The 18,580-nt window shown below is 35.2% G+C and overlaps 1 protein-coding gene and 1 long non-coding RNA gene across 12 annotated transcripts in view; both read right to left on the bottom strand.

The window, feature by feature from the left end:
* Positions 1-1,733: 1,733 nt before the first annotated feature.
* Positions 1,734-5,988, bottom strand: LOC138308551 (uncharacterized). Its single transcript, XR_011206149.1, has 3 exons — positions 4,890-5,988; positions 2,760-2,903; positions 1,734-2,251 (listed from the first exon to the last, which is right to left on the bottom strand). It is a non-coding gene; the product is annotated as an uncharacterized lncRNA (long non-coding RNA).
* A 688-nt stretch (positions 5,989-6,676) lies between these two features.
* LOC138308546 (neural cell adhesion molecule 1-A-like) overlaps positions 6,677-18,580 on the bottom strand; it is a 34,609-nt gene continuing 22,705 nt past the window's right edge. For 9 of the 11 annotated variants that reach the window (XM_069249570.1, XM_069249576.1, XM_069249574.1 and 6 more), the window contains 3 exons: positions 15,598-15,666; positions 9,274-9,402; positions 6,677-8,792 (listed from right to left, as the gene is read on the bottom strand). In XM_069249570.1, the coding sequence (XP_069105671.1) occupies positions 8,614-8,792; positions 9,274-9,402; positions 15,598-15,666 (377 nt within the window). In that variant the 3' untranslated portion in view covers positions 6,677-8,613. Of the gene's footprint in view, positions 8,793-9,273; positions 9,403-14,735; positions 14,816-15,597; positions 15,667-18,580 lie in introns of those variants that run through there. The other 2 variants (XM_069249580.1, XR_011206145.1) reach the window with 2 other exon arrangements.

Here is an 18,580-nt window from a genome sequence, read left to right as displayed (position 1 = left end):
GTGTACTTTACATTGCACTGTGTAACGTTAACTTTACAGGTTAATTATAATGGTGTATCTTTGTAAATATGATCATTTTAATTATAATAATATCGGCATATGTTAATTATTGTAGGAATATACAGGCCATGGGCTAGGAGGGTCCCACATGCACCCCCCCCCCCCCAAACCTCCGAACCAATATTTTTCTGAACCCTTATGACCCACTGATCACAAATCCAAATGTTAACATTGCATAAGTTGGGATGAACTTCCGGTTATGACGTCATCAAGATGGCCGCCATCTCGAATTTCACTAAAAATTGAAAAATAGTCATAACATTAACATTTTTCAACCGAAGTAGACAAATGAGGTATCAAAATGACCACATTAGAACAACAAATACATATCAGGACCAAAAAATCCAATATATGTTGTGATTTCTACGCAGGAAATGAAAAAAACGGATTTAAAGCTCAAAAATGGTGATTTTTCAGCAAATTTTTCATATTTTGTTTGACGCAGCAAAAATGTTTCCCAACAACAATCTATTATTTCTAATAAGTTTTTTGACCACTTATCAATCAGTTTAAACAACAACAACAACAAAAACCAATGTTAACATTGTATAGGTTCCGGTTATGACGTCATCAAGATGGCCACCATCTCGAATTTCACTAAAAAATGAAGAATAGTCCTAACACTGATATTTTTCAACTAAAGTAGACAAATGTGGTATCAAAATGACCACAATAGAACGACAAATACATATCAGGACCAAATAATCCAATATGTGTAGTGATTTGTGCGGAAGAAATAAATAAAATAATCTTTTAAGCTCAAAAATGGTGATTTTTCAGCAAATTTTTCGTACTTGGCTTGACGCAGCAGAAATGTTTCCCAACAACAAATTATTACTCGTAATCAGTTATTTAAACTCCTATCAATCAGTAAATTCAAAAACAACATCAAAAATATATAGAAATGCAAAAAAAAGAATTATTGTTATACCCTCAATTTTGTAGATTAGCATCGTCTCAAAAATAACACAACACCTACTGATAGCGTAACAAATGTAACCTAAGCTAAGCCTGTGTTTCCGTTAATATCATTAACAGTTCCCAAAGTGTTTGTGTCTTTGAAAATGAGCACATTCATTGTTTATTTCCTGTGCATAGCATAAGCAAAATGTCAGATGGTTACTACAATGTCACTAAATAATATGTCTTTCACTGGTTCTCAATGATAACCATTATCATTGTGCGTGCTTTCTCGCCTCACTGACCTATCCACTGAAGAGACTCGGCATATCTGGTAGCTGGTACATGGAGTCCGAATCAGAGTACTCAAGATATCAGTATCCAATTCGTCGAAAGCCAGATCGACGTTTTCGATGCCGATGAGCTCATGTGACACTGCATTACCAGTGTTGTTCTAGCCTTTTATGACCCATCCATGACCAGAGTTCATATCAGAAACAACAGGTTCAGAGATGTGGGATCCCTTTCAGATTCTAACATATCGTATGTATATGCTGTTTCAGACTTCTCCGGCATAATGGAAATTACACCAGATGCACATTCTTCCAATGGTGGAATTGGTTCTCCTTAGCACATAACTCCATAATTTGTATGAAGTACTATTCATCAATCATTGTGGACCCTCGTGCAACCATAAATGGCACAGGTGATATCATTGAGGTCATTAATGAGGGCATAAATGTTAAATGTTTTTCATTGGTCTGACTTTCCAACATGTATATCAACGATGAAATGAAAGACGAAATCTTTAACGAAATTCCAAATATAAAAATGATAAAATTCATATTTTTACACAACAACTTTAACTTTTCTATACCAATGTATTGTTTATTTGTAGTAGATTTAATGTTTATTTCGTGTAAAGACTGATCAGTTTGGTTTCTGTGTTCCTGTGGTTGATGAGGTAGCTGTATGTCGTATGTGACATCTCTTTCATGCATAGGCTGACGCAAGTTAACTGGATCGTCAAAGTTAAGGGTTACCACGCCGACTGACTTTGGCTTGCAGACAGCAAAAAAGCAGACCATATTCCCCATTAAACCGCCTACCAGCAGAACACACCCGCGCCATCCATATACCTCAATCAGATACGCCATAAGGTAAGGGAAAACCATCGACCCACATCCTGCTCCTATCCCAATCACCGATATCGCAATCAATTTCGCTCTTCCGTTGAAATATTCACCGACGGATGTAAAACAGGAGCCGAAGGTTAATGAAAAGCCGAAACCTGGTGTGAAGAAAATTATTTTTGATACATAACACCTAGAAATATTTATTGATATGCCAGTACCACGTTAATCTAATAAATCAGACCAAATGAACCGAACCGTAGAACCGTCGTAAAAAACAACACGTTTTAAATTCCCACACACAAAAAATATGAGAAAGAATACTTATTAATGCATTCTCACTACTATACAAAGTATAATTAATGCATTCTCACTACTATACAAAGTCTAGTAACTTCGATGTGATCAGACTCTGATGAATCTTGATTTACATATCTAATATTTGAACCGAATAGTCTTTTTATAAGTTATGAGAAAAATTCACTAACGGATGCTTTTGTTACACACGCGACAAACTACATACATGGAAGGTCTTCCTGAAATGAGCCTGGTTGTTATTATGACGTGCATTAAATCAAACAAGTGCGTTAATGCCAGGGTCATCTAACCTTGGGACATATTAATATTTTCACAATACTACATAAATGTTTTTATAAAGAAAAGTACCTGCGATAACGCCGATTGAAACGATAAGATATGGAATACTTGTGGCGAAGAATGATAAAGAAAGTCCCAGAAAAATCAGCAACCCTCCACACATTCCTGCTATCCTCACTCCGTATCTATTGATAACTTGTCCACAAATAATACCTGGAAAATAAATATAAATAAATCAATTTCTAATTTGACATTTTTTCAGTGATCCATAATGACATAATATCAAAATCCCACTTTTTACATGGCGACAGTTAAACGACTGGTTCGCTCGTTGTCAGTATAATGTGACCGGGTGGGGTGTGTTGCTTGGTGTCTTCAGCGGCATTCTTCAGTGATATATCACTATAAAAAGGGCAACAGTTCCACTATACAAGAAAAAACTACATGAATATACCGCTGTCTCCCAAAACACGCAACTCGCACAACATACACGCAACACACAACATACATTGGAGGCCTTCCTTACATGGCCATAGCTGATAATAGGACGTTAATTAATCAAACAAACAAACAAACGTACCGCGGCCTCCCAAAACGAAATACCTTAATTGGCTAAGTTGAAAGGTCACCATAACGTGACGTCAAATGAGATGTTATCCAATCCGATTGAATACATATCCTTATTATTACTCCATTTGATAAAGAATCTGACAATATCCAAATGGTAGTCGCGTTGTATATAGATATAAAATAAAATATTGTCATACCTCTACTTTTCGTTTCCAAATTTTCACAATTTAAATAGTTCGGAATTTAAAATCTGCAGCAGCATGTTTTTAAAGAAAGTTCCGATTGTAAATTAATTCTCTTAACATGAAAATTATTAACGCCTCCCGTTATCAATATTTGTTTTGAAATTAAAGATAAATCCCGTTCATTGAAACTCGTCTCGCGACGTTTCGCAAGCTGTTCAATCCATAGTAATTATGTGGCCAACTAAATAACTTTATACTTATCAATTAGACAAATTTCTGAAGTGTCATAATTTATAATCCTTTACCTAAAGTTTATAAAAGACGTTCACAATGGTTATAGCGTAATATTATGACCAGAATTTTCTAGTCAGTTGATGGCAGGGTAATTTAAGCCGTTAATAGTTGAAAGTTTGCAATTTGGACAAGAATTTCTGTCAGCTAGCGGCACGGTAAATGCATGCAAACAAATCAATGCTTCTACTGCCAAAATTCAATATCAACTATTTTTTTTCTTCTATTTGTCGATGTAAAATTTAAATCTTTGATATTTTCAATTTGTCAACATATACACTGAACTGAAAGCTCTTTTTTTCAGTAAGAACATTAACGCACATTTAACTCTAAATCAATACATTAATTTTGTCAAAGATCGATATATATCATGTTTTTGTATTAACATTGTCAATGACTGATACATGTATGAGAGCGTGGAACAGTACTAGTAATGCACACGTGTATTAGACTGCCTGCATACCGCACTAGGTGTACTGTAGAAGACACACATACTATATCAAGTGGACGGCCCAACGCCTTTAGTTTGTATAGTACACATTAGAAAACACATTATGTTCCACACATAACACCGTATACACACTACGTATACGAAGATTATACTATGGTGAGTGAAACACGCACCCCGCACAACATACATGCAACACACAGCATACACGTACATGGAAGGCCGTCCTTACATGACCATAGCTGTTGGTTGGACGTAAATTAATCAAACAAACAAACAAACTATGGTGAGTGACAAAACGTCCACATACTTATTTTAAAAGCTATTTATCTGGTCAACGGGAATCCGAGGTCTGTTGATAAAGACAAAAAAGTTTGATACACTGCAAAAATCCCCATTTTACTTTAAATCAATACATTTTATGCTTGCTTTCGTTTTGTCAACTAAGTGTACTGTAGGAGACTCATACATAATATATATGTGCCATTAAATTTGGCGGCGTAACCTTTTGTTTGGTACAACGCTAGAAAATACTGCCCCATATCAAATCTAACAACGTGTACACGCTAACAATGTGATATATGTAATATAGTGGTCGATAAAACGTCCAAATAATAATTAGAAGTCACTTTTTTCGGTTTGTTTACCATACATCGAATAATTAAAGACAAATAAAAAAGAATAGATAAACGATATTATACTTACCAGCTAAATCCAATATGCCGGTCGTAACGGCTTGGACAAGAGCCGTTTGTGCTTTACTTTCCCCAAAAAAACGAAGAAACTCCAGATTTAAAACGGACATATTAAACGGAAATCCGCCACACAAAAATAAGTTTAGGAAATTAACTGCAAGTACCACATATTGCCGTATGGCACACAAACGATATGACATCATGGTAAATTAGCTACACATGTACGAGCTCCGAACAAAACATACTAGGTCGCCTGTCTGATCAACGAACTGTTGGGGTGTATTTAATCACTGCATTCATTCATGAAGTCGATAGATGTTTTCACAGCGCTAGTACATGTTGTAGAACAACACTAGACTTAGTCCAATACACCAAAAAACGGAGGAGCATTCCACTACGTCTATATAAAACTTACACCAATGCAAATTGTTCACAATTTAATTGTATATATAATTATCTTGGTACAATCCCCTCGCTCCTTCCCTCTCAAATTACACAATTAAACTGAATGCCATGAAGGTGGGATCGAGGTTAATCAACTCTACAGGTGTCATACATAACGCATACCCGGTGTTCATGAAAATATATCCCCACATTGTTTTCTGTGAACACAGACTAAGTAATTTAATTTCTTAGTCTGCATATATCGACTAGCCTGTTTCTATATACATTAATTTCACTATCTATACACGTACCACCAGCTGTTCCATGTAATATACTTTTCTGTGGACATATACAGCCATAAAATCATCTGGGCTATTGCACTACGACAATATCGGAAATTTTGAAGGTTACGAAACGTGATGTTTCAAATATGCTATGGATTGCACTGTATGCTTTAACATTTTCCTAACTTAAAAATACACTCGTAAATGTTTGACATGAAGATGAAGCAAGCAATAGAAGGCGATACTGTCCAGCATTCGGGATATATAGTGAACTGCGTTCAAGCGTCCGGTTTAGACTCCTCCCTCAAATGTTGTAACATTCTGTAACAACAGCCAATGCAATCTCTGGAAAGTTGTCTCAATTGGTTAGACTCCATGTGGTGTAGCGCAAAGTTGACTTCACAGGGATCTACTGACACTTGACTTAATTATACCTTTGTACCAAAGATTTGTTAGCATACATTTGTAGATAAAACGGTTTCAAACACGTTTTTAAGTCAATCGTATTATACGATCATCGAAAGACAACACTATATATCTTCGTAAAACTTTCCCTGGAACATACACGGTTGTATCTGTATATACATGTATAAGGCAAAAAATATGCCTGTTTCAAATAGGGTTTCATTGACAAACCAAATAGGCTCGGTAGGAAGGGATTTTTTTTATATAAATATTTTTTGTCAAGTTCAGATGCAATAGCGAGCTGTTTCCTAAACAGATATATGGCTCCTATTTATCAATAATGATTAAACATTAGTGTCTTTCACTCTTGACTCTTTATTTAACAATATGAATAATTGGAGATTTGACTAAGAAAGGAGGTATTAACAGCTTAGAGTAAAACTATTAATAGGAGTATCCTTTTAGGTACAAAAAATTGGGGTCGGGGGTAAAAAATTAGGGTAGGTCGGGTAACCCGAAACAGACATTTTCTTCTTATTTTTTTGGCCTTATGTAGATATTTCATCTGGAAGCAGACATTTCACCTTTAATATGCATTGTTAATTGTATGAAATGTAATAGTAATGTTTAAAAGTGTGCTTATAAATATATATTCAAACACTTTTGTGTTAAACAAACCAAAATACATATATTACAAATTAATGTTAAAATATAACTCGTCAGGTTTTGGAAAACAAAATTTATTTCATTTGTATTGTCATAATATCACATTTTCTTAAAATCGCATAATACATATTATACAAATTTCTCTTTGGAAGTATTATGCAGCTTTTTGGCACATTTGTATAAATTAAACATTTTAAAACTATATATTTTCAGCTAATGTTAAGTTAGCTTATATCATTGCATCGGATTATTTATGCAGGTAAACTATTTCACAATTACCATTTAAAGTTATTATATCAAATGTTGTTAAAATTTGATTTGTATCGATATGGCAGTAATGCTCCCATACTCAAGAATCAACAGCTTTAAATGTCATTCACTGTAAACATTTACAATTCTTATAATGCATATGTTTGATTTTGTAAATAAGAGCTTAATAAGTACTGCCAAAACTAATGATAATTACGTCTACAATACTGTATAAAATAAAGACTACACATGATCAAACCTAGGATCCAAGTTAGTTGTAGTCTTCATTTACAATGGAAACAAAAATTATAAATTGAGTTCTGGAGATATAATTTTAACTTAACATAATCATAGCCAAACTCCTACATACATTTGTCCGAGGTACCAAAGGTAAAACAAAGAAAATACATCACTGATCTGTATTAGGCCTAAAAGCCTGAAATGAAATATATATAAGAACTGAACATCTGTCGTGTCTTGGAATTCGACTATTTATAAATGACAGTATCAACAATTATAGTAAAAAATGATAGGTGGCATGAATACCAAAACGTTTGAAAGATACAAATCAATGCTTCAAACTAGTCATTAGATAAAACAATATGTTATTATAACACAAGTGCAAAACACTGTCAATTATGATCTATTAGCACCGATAGAAATTATGGCTGTTCGGTAGTTCAGTATCAGACGTACACTTTAACCTGATTCGTGCTTCAAAGACAGCGCATAAAACGCTAAAATAAAACTACCGCTAAAACCAATATATTTACAGTATTGATCACACTGCATCTGGAGACTTATTTTTTACGCTATAAATTTTTCCCTTTTTGTTTTAATGCTATTTACTACTGTTCAGCAGATGTTCCAATGTTTATATAGTTGCTTTGTGATGGCGAGTTAATGTAAGTTGTAATATGGCATACAGAGATAATCATAATAGATCGGGGCTCTGATAATAATCCGGACAAAAATTGTCCGAGAAAAATAATAGTCGGATGGAAATGACCTGGGACGGATTACCATAATGTTACATATTGTCAAAGAACACATAATTTGGAAGTCCGGGCGGAAATTAACGAAACAGTTTACCGTAACGCTGTATATTGGCCAAGAACACATAATTCACCAATCCTAAAACCTCGTAACCATGACGATTTAGGCTGGAAATGTGTCCTGATTTTCGAGGATTCACTTAATAATTTTATCAGGTAAATACCCTAATGACCCTCACTTTCAATAAAATGTCAATATAATATACCAAACCTAACGTCTTAATAACCACAAATGATCCCCTAAAGCTCATATACACTGCTTTATTATTCTAGAACACCTCTGAAACCACATTACGTAAATCTATATCACTTTAAGGCTTGGTCATGGCACGGTAATACTTGAGGGATTTTTGGGAGGACATCAAATGTGTACAAACCGGCACATTATCATTTTTCACGATTCAAACTGTGCTTAAAACTTTTTCTTGAGAGTTTGACACCTAGCTGTTATACCCAACTATCAGTATTTTTCATTTTTAGCTGAAATCACGGATCACTATTTCACAAATTTCATAATGCTAATTGAGCTTTTCGGATTACACCTGTAGCACCACTAGAAAGTTTTTCCATATTATTTGTCTTTCCTTGTTCGTGTGGTCACTTCTGGTATAACACTTGACACTCATGGCCAGATCCTCTTGGAACGTCATCAACAGAAATGTTGACACTCATTTTGATTAGACGCTCCTCGTTAGACACTAGTTTCTTCGAAAGCATTTATAGATGCATCATTTTGTGAACGATCGAGAAGAGGATCCGCTGGATTATCACTGGTAGGGGAATTGGCTTCTGCTTGATCAACAGTGGAAGAAGAACCGTCTTCTGGTGTATGATAACTACTGGTAGGGGAATTGGCTTCTGATGCTTGACCTAAAACAACAATCAGAAAGTATTCAGTTACATTCATGGTATTCTGTAATGCACCGATTTCAGCAATAATTTTATTTTAGTGCTTTGCGTGTTGTCTTTCAAGCGCTAATTCATGTACAGCGCTCAATATTATATAATATTTTTTATCGATATTTAAGTAATCCATTGCATCAATATTTTCTTCTATATCATTAATAGATATATATCATGATGGGAAGAGGTTTCGTTGGATCATCACTGGTAGAGGAACTGACTTATGTAGATGTTTCCATAATCTTTTCTAATATATCATTAATTAACATACATTACTCTCACCAGGACCATTATTTTGTGAATGATCGAGAGAGTCCGTCACACCCAGGACCTGCTTCATTATTTTGTGAATGATCGAGAAGAGTTTCCGTTGGATCATCACTGGTAGATGAACTGACTTCTGGAGATGTTTCCATAATCTTTTCTAATATATCATTAATTAACAAACCATTGCTATCACTAGGACCTGCTCCATCATTTTGTGAATGATTAGAAGAGCCTCCATTACCAGGCATCGATGTTAAATTATCGGAAGAGGGATCGCCTTGATTTCCAGCGGAAGGAGAACTTGATCGACCTAAAACAACAATCAGAAAGTATTCAGTTTCATTCAGGATATTCTGTAAATACATTTATTTCAGCAATAAGTTTATTTTAGTGCTTTGTGTTTACCTGAACATGATGCTGATACTATGGCAATGGTGAGAACATTTTACCTGTACATGATGCTGTAAGTATTGCAATGATGAGAACATTTTACCTGTACATGATGCTATAAGTATTGCGATGATGAGAACATTTTACCTGTACATGATGCTGTAACTATGGCAATGATGAGTACATTAAACCTGTACATGTTGCCATATTATCCTTTCTTATGAAGCTATATTGACAATATTGGTGTCAAAATGAGCCTTCTCCAGGCTTGAAGAGATCAATATACTTGATCTAAACATTATTTAATGTTGCTTTTGTGGGGAAATTGATGATAAATATTAAAATTCTACTGTAGCACTAATACAGGCATGCATCATAAAGCATAGTTTTCTGTGGTAACGTTTTATCAATTATTTTATATCGATAATCTATGCTGCTGCGAAATCATTTTTGGATATGAAAGTATTTTGTATTACCGGCTATCTTACTTTCGACTATTTCTTTTATGCATATAAACAAAAGAAAATATCCTTAAAGTTTACTTTATTCCTTTTTTGGATTTAACATTACCAATATGATGTCCTTATTGTCTCCAAAGATAGAGTGCAAGAGAAGTAAGGAGGGGGGGGGGGGGGGGTTAAATATTAAGCACATATATTGGATGGGACTCTGTAAAGCAAAGTAAGTGGATTCTAGTTTTACAAAGCAAACCTTGATTTTGGTTAATAATTATTTTTCAGTTTTCCTTACTTTAATACTTTTTATCACATAGTACAAATGCGCACTGTAGCCGAATAACTAAACAAGGACGGGAAATGCGGATGCTAAAAGCCATGCAATGTTTGATTCCTATATATACAGTATACTACTGTAATTTATAAGCAAACAGAATGTCTTTGGAGACTGAATCCACTAATCTACGGTTAGACAAACACCAGGTTAAAGTAGATTTCTACAACACCTGGTAACATAAAATATGACTAAATGAAAGAAACTTTGTTCGATAAAGTTTCCATTCCATGAGTACCATTATATTTGATGACTAGAATCCGAATCCATCAATAATCATACATAATGTCAACTTCAGTCACAAAACTATTTCATCTTGAAACAGGCTTTATAGAAATATCCTGCATGTCCGATATATTTGAGAAAAAAATAATACTCTTTGTCTTTTAACTGTTTTAAGGACTAAGCACGAGGAAATCTTTTTGTGGTGACCAGATGAATAGGTTTGATGTCGATGTCATTATTTTGCTGTAGAATTAGCCATAATGATGCCCATATTATAATTCAAACGCTTTATCACAGATCGAATATTGACCTTCTAGATTCTGAAAGTTGTTACGTGATTGGCCATCTCGCGATCCCATCCATTCACCAAATAAGTTTTTTAATACGTTGTTTTTGTGAATATTTTAACGTCCTATTAACAGCCAGGGTCATGTAAGGACGGTCTCACATGTATGCAGTGTGTAGCGTGTGTGAAATGCGTGATGCGTGTTGTTCTTCTATATAATGGAACTGTAGCCCTTTTTTCAGTGCTAAACCACTGAAGCATGCCGCCGAAGACACCCAGCAACACACCCCACCCGGTCAAATTATACTGACATCGGGTGAACCAGTCTGTCAGATAAGCATGTACTCTATATAATAATAAGGCAATAGTTCAGGGTTGAAATTGAATACTTAAGTACGAAATCAACAATTAATTTTGCCGATGACCTTATTTTAGGTCTGATCCTCACGAGACCTATCTAGGAAGTCAAATGATTAGTGACAGATTTTTTTTGTGCATGAAATGTAACGACATTTGCCTTCGCAATAGATCCAGTCGTAAGATCGCATTCACTTTATAGAAGTGGAAAGGAATCTCAAAGGAAAAAAGTACTGTGGATTTAGACTACTCGGTGCATAGCGACAATACCTTGATCAAAATCAGCAGGGTTTTCAAGCTCAGATTGTAATCTCAGTCACTGATAAAGAACAGTATCTATATATGGTTTAAAGAAACAGAAAATGATGAAGACAGATGAGCAATCTGATTAAAATGCATATCCTTATTATCACTACGTTTAAAAAGAGGATCTGACAACATCCCCTTAGTGGTCATGTCCAATCAAGTCGCTACAATCGGAACCTTGAATGTGAATTTCTTGGGACGAAATAGTGTGAAAAAGCTCAGAATGATTTTCGTGTATGCAGTTTTCTCGCCCAAATAGCTGAGCAAAGCTTAATGTATATAAAAGATAGTACGAAATGACTTTGCAATTGTATAGCAATTAGTAAACAAGAGGCTCAAGAGGCCTTGACGGTCACCTGAGTGCTGATATAGAAAAAGCATTGCAAAGTTGGTTCAAATCTGTAAAAATTATTTACAAATTAGAATAAACTTTTAATTTGAACCTTCGTATTATAATTTTTATTTTTTTGTTTTTCATTTTGATAGTGTATTATGTTACCAAACATTATGCTTAAAATTCCAATTTACTTTGCCAACGTTAAACAACAACATCAAACTAGAAGTCAGTCAGTGTCAGTGATTTTATAAATTTCACTTTTTAATCTATGAAGATTATTTGGTTCCATCAAACCTGTGAATTCGGAAGATATTTGAAATTTTAACCATTTTGACCAATTTTGGCCCCGCCCCGCTGGTCCCTCGGGGTCAGCCAGGACCAATATGGATATGGTGTTAAAATGCTATTTCAGGCTAATTATTCTAACCCAGTTTTACTAATTTCCTATTAAAAATAATCAAATAATGTTCATAAATGTGTTTTTCCTTTATAAACTATAGTAAACTTGACCCCCTCCCCAGGGGTGAACATGAGACCCCAGGGTCATATAATTCACAATTTTTGTAATGGACCTCAAGACCTTTCAATCTATTAAGAGTATTTGATTCTACCAATTCTGGAATTTCAGAAGATTTTTGAAGTTTTAGCCTCTTTGACCCCTTTTGGCCCCACCCCTAAGGCCTCTGGGGGGCTGTTACCATATACATTTATTCACAATTTTGTTTGACCTTTGGCTATAGAAGGTTTCGGCAAAAAGTCGAAAAAGTAAATTGATTATCGCCATACGACTGACGACGGGCGACGACGGAAAAAAGGCGATAAAATCAAGTGACCTAAAATGCATGTGATCTAAAGTATAGGTGGTCATCCGAACATGACTCCTTATGTGGTGTTGGCAGATCCTACATTGACCAGAGTTGTTATCACTGTGGGTATCCGTACACCGGATCTTGGTATCGACGAGGCGGTGGCCGGTCACAACAAGAGGAAGTTTTGCAATATTTTCACAGTTTTAATGTAATTAATGTATCTGTAACTATTGGTCAGTTCAAGCTTATTATATATCGCGTCCGTATGCGATCTGTCAACCCCCATCGTCATATATTCATTGAAGAATAGACAGGAATCCAGGGTCACCTGTAAGGGGGTACCGCAATGAAAACGACTGTGAACTACTGTTGATGACATTGAATTACTAGATTGTTCCATGTTACCATTTTCGGGTTGCATAGACGGCTTATGATAGGGAAGTTTATGTTTAGGCCAATTTCATACTGTCGTGGCCATGGATGTTTCCACAAGACGACTCAAAATATAGTTTGTGTACGGGGACTTGCTAAACTGGTGTACGGGGACTTGGTTTATGTGATAAAAATTGTGTACGGGGGCTTGGCATCATTAAAATGACAATCTTCACAATAAATTTAAAACAGATAGTGTCTAGTCGTCCAAAAGACAGATGTAAAGTTTTCTTCCGAGGTCTATGCCTTCGTAGATCTCATGTTAAGATGTCAATGGAATAGTAGCCCTACCAGACGAAGATGATGGATGTTCGTTGGTCTGTAGTTTCTGTATACAATATCTGTTTGTTTGCTGACAATTTTGTAAAATTCTTTAACGGAGGGAGTTTGACGGAAAGCCTGTGACCCTCAGCAGCTGCAAAACTCATTACAGATTTAAATATTGACGATGTATTTTGCTATGCGGTCGCGTTTGATGACAAACCGATAAACTCTATAATTCGAGAATACAGCACGGAACTTCAGTTTAATGCACACCTGTCCAGATGTCACCCTTTACTGATATGATTCCGTTTCTAACATTTTCCGTTTTAATTTTGCATACTATCCTTATTTGTCAGATTCATTGTTTATCATTTGCAGTTATTTATTTTTATCTAAAGATAATGTTTTAATACTTCTAGTTTCCCAAACTCAAAATTAATTGAAAAGAACAGTTTTTGCCTGAATTGATCAAAATCAAAATTATTAATCATTCTACGTTGCGCATCAATTCAATCAGTAATTTAATAATCGTATATAACGCTATATATATTACTATCTAGAAAGGAATATTTGGCTTAAAAAGCTACGTTTCTCAATTCATTAACCAATTCGTCGTACAATCGTCAACCAAGCTGCCGTACAATCAACATCCAAGCCATAGAAAATGAATTCCGTAATCAGGAAAGCATCTAATATCCATATCAGTGATTTATTTTGAACCGCCTTTTTCACTGTGGTACCCCTCTGCATGTGACCCTGGATTCCTGTCTATTCCTCAAGAAATATATGGCTATGTGGGCTGAGAGACCGCATACGGACGCGATATATAATAAGCTTGAACTGGAAAATAGCTACAGATACATTAATTACATTAAAACTGTGAAAATATTGCAAAAGTTCCCCTTGTTGTGACTGATCACCGCCTCATCGATACCAATATCCGGTGTACGGGTACCCACAGTGGTTATTTATTTTAATCAGTTTGACAGATTAGGTGATGGTAGACATTCCATTACATAAACTCTAAGAAAGCATTTATGATATAAATACAAGCTCATAAAGCAATAGAAAATAAACTACAAGCACAATGTAAAATGTTAGATTCATTTAAAGACAATGAAATATGTTGCTTAAGCGCAATGGCGTAAGCTTGAAAGGCGCTGAAATTAAAAAAATCCGCTAAATCTAGTACAAGCACATGCCCTACATTTTGGCCTTTGGCCGAGACACACCAAAGTCTATAAAAGTAGTAGTTTCTTCTCCAGCTTAGCGTTCAGCATTAAAGGGAGTGGGACGACTGGTTCGCCCGTTGTCAGTATAATGTGACCGGGTGGGGTGTGTTTCTCGATGTCTTCGGCGGCTTGCTTCAGTGATATAGTACTACAAAAAGGGCAACAGTTCCAGTATACAAGAAGAAAGAACACGAATATACCACTGAAAATACAGACCTGCACTTCAGACACGTAACACATGACATGCATACATGGGAGGTCGTTCATACATGGCTCTGACTGTTAAAAGGCACGTCCTGTAGATCACGAATATACCGGAGTCTTAAAAACCACGCACTACGCACTTCATACACATAAAACATCGCATATATGGGAGGGCGTCCTTACATGAACTTTGCTGTTAATAGGACGTTAATTTAATCCAACAAACATAAAAAATAAGATGTTGCTAATCTATTAGAAAATAACTACACTCAACTAAAAGGTCTAATAATCATAAGAAAAGAAAATGTGGCCTTGTAATTATATTTATTAAATGGCTGCGTTTTTTGGCTTGCCTCTGATAGGCTGTAACTACACTTTTCCGTCATGATACAATTATATATTTTCTAGAAAATTCCAAACTATGCATTGTAACGCCATCTCAGGTTGTTAAACCGTATTCGACCCAATAAGCGCCCAGGGCGCTTAAAAAATTGATAAAACTGAAAAGGTACTAATAAGTCGAAATAATTGCAAATCTATACCGTTTTATGTAATTTTGGTCCTTGAAATTGAGGCCTCAAAAGGGGGAGGGGCGCTTATAGGGACATGGGCACTTATTGGGTCGAATACGGTATATAAGATTCAAATAAGTGATCCTGCTCACATTTGTGTGTGGACCACATATTTATAGGACTGTTCAAATAGAAAGCATCAGTGACAAAACCTAAATCCGGCATGTACCATGCATTCCATGTGCAGATCATCGTAAATAATGTTTAAAGTAGCGAAATGTGAATTATTAACTATAAAATTATTAATTTCCATTTATAGTATGTTATCTTTCCTGATGAATTAAAACATTAAATTCATTTACCTGCGGTCTTGCTAGCCCGAATCAAGATGCCAAAAACAAGTGTGATGATGGAGAGAACAATCGTTGCGACTGGAAAACATCAAAAACAAAAAGACACAGATTTTCTTGCAATCAATCTAAAAGTATTATTAAAATGATACCCAACTTTCATTTATAACTTCTTAATTGGATAAAATTTTATCACATGATATGGAATATGTAAGATGTTTCACCAGAAATACCCGTTCCGCATTTGACCAGTAGTAAATAGAAAACATATGCAGTTAAAACTTAATATGTTTCCAACGACTCTCAATTCTTTGTAAGTAGTGCGAACAGTTTACAAAATATTTTCAACATTCTACCTAAATATGAAACAGCATCTTGTGCAAAGGTAAACTTAGAAAAAACGAAAGGTAAGGATATGGAAACGGATGCCTCCAAACTCCAAACAAAAATCATGGGTGAATGATAACATCAAGGCACCCGGTGTATATCATGGATATAGAATCAATAAAGTTCCGTAACATTTGCAAATATTGTTCCGTAACTTTTGCAAATATTGACGAACTTTGACCAGTTTCAATCCCATATCTCATTGATAAAAAGCAATGTACCCAATTTGGTTGAAATCGCACAATAATTAAGTTATCGCCACAGGGGAACAGTCCAATGAAAATACGAGATTAAAAAACTATTAAAAAATCGGGATATTCTACGATTGGAGAAGAATTTTTTTTAATTTTAGCCATTTTCACTGTATTTGGCCCCACCCCAGGGCGATATAATTGACAATTTTGATTGGCCTTATACCTAAAAGGTTTGTGCAAAATTTCATTATCTGCTTCTGCAGTTTTGGAGAAATTATTAATGAACGCACGACTACAGACAAAAGGCGATTAGAATAGGTCACTTGACACTTCGTCTCAGATGACCTAATTAAAAAGCAATACCCAGTAATTGGATACACGTCTTAAAAACGATGCCCGAAAAATAACTAATATCACTGATCATATATATGTAATATGCAATGAGAAAAATATAAGAACACTTAGGACCTCAAAAGTTTTTAAACACATTTTGTATAGCAATAACGCAATTACTAAACAAATAAATGGCAACACTATACATTTATTGCCCTGGCGGTAGGGAGACATGACGCTTTGTTTACCCAAGGCTTGTCATATTTCCCGAGAGCGTAACATGATTTTTGAACACGACGTTCAGCGGGATACACGATGTTTTGTCGTCCTCACACGTAACGTCTCTCAACCAATCAGCGACTCATTTGGTAAACAATCTAATATTCAATAGCAGACAAATATGTAAGGAATTCAAATGGAAACTTATACAAAGAATAGTCAACACAGTAAATAAACTTAAATAAATAGATAAATCGAATGACCTGTGTACATTCTGCAACATTAAGGAAGAAACTTTCATTCATTATTTTATGCATGTCAAAAATGAAAAAAATATCATTATAAGACTTATTCAACTTAACCCCAAATTATATTCTGGAAGAAAAGCACGTTATGTTAGGAGGGAATACTAATTTCAACAATTACCAGTTTTATTATAATGACAATTAAATGGAGGATTTGGATTGCAAAAAAATATTATCGAATATCAAAACATTGATCAGAACAATTCAGACACCAAAGTCTCTTAAAATGGTAGACGACTGGTTCGCCCGTTGTCAGTATAATGTGATCAACATAGCTGTTTATAGGACGTTAATTAATCAAACCAACAAACAAAAACACAAATAATTTAATCAGAATCAGAACATATTTGGAATGGATGGGATATTGGAAAAATTGGTTACAATATTAGAAAAGAGGCCAAGAGGGCCTGTATCGCTCAGCTGGTTTGCAATGCCAAGTAATGTTCTGAATACTGATTGTTGTTTCTTTTCTGAAGGAATTTGAATATTTACCTCTAATTCTCTATTGGGTCTCACTCTTTCTGCTCCAGGGGGTCCAAAACAAAATGTTACCCTTTCCCCAAGGATGTTTCTCAGCCAAATTAGGTTACATTCCAAGCAGAACTAAATGACTTGTAGCGATTTAAAGGATTAATTACTATTTCCCCTATTAGGTCCCGCCGATTCCTGCACCCGGGGTCAGAGCAAAGAAATTAATACAACTTCTATTCACCTTCCTTCAAGGATATTTCTAGACAAATTCGGTTACAATACATGCAAAACTCTATGACTAGAAGCAATTTATAGGAGTTACCTCTGTTTCTCCTATCGGCCACCCGCCCCTCCTGCCCCCGAGGGTCAGACAAAAAATTTATACAAACTATGTTCATTTCCCCCAATAATATTTTGGTCAAATTTGGTTTATATCCATGCAGAACTCTTGGACTAGTAATGATTTACCTATATTTTCCCTATTTGGCCCCGCCCCACCTGCCCCCGGGGGGTCAGAGCCAAAAATTATACAAACTCTGTTCCCATTCCCCAAAGGATGTTTCTGGCCAAATTTGATCACATTCCATGCAGAACTCTATGACTAGTAGCGATTTAAAGGATTCATTTCCTATTTCCACTACATGTTTATTTCATTGGCAGCTGTCCGACGGTTTTAGCAAAATGAAGTTGTTGCCAAGTATATACCTGGGTTACTTATATACTTTTACTGTTAAATATATATGTTGTTTTAGCTTTGTTTGATAAATGAAAATAAATACGTATGTCCTTTTGTGTCAGGATACATCTATAATTTTCATTCTGGCTCCGCCTTCGAGTAAATAAATCTTACCAGATAAAACAATTTTAGACGTATCCCTCGACAGAGGGCCATTCTTGTATAGTACTTCTTTGTGATTATATCTAAATTACACAAAGTAAATCCATAGGCCTGCAGAGATATCCGTTGAAGATTGGGAGAGTGACGTCCAGCAAAGCAACACCGTCAACCAGTGTACAGATTTTTGATTCTTTTGGTGAATATCAAAGGACCAAACCTGCTAGTCCAGTGGTGAATATAAAGATAGC

Source organism: Argopecten irradians, chromosome 15 (genome assembly GCF_041381155.1).
Source record: "Argopecten irradians isolate NY chromosome 15, Ai_NY, whole genome shotgun sequence".
Lineage (NCBI taxonomy): Eukaryota > Metazoa > Mollusca > Bivalvia > Pectinida > Pectinidae > Argopecten > Argopecten irradians.
This window is presented reverse-complemented; position numbering and strand designations above follow the sequence as displayed.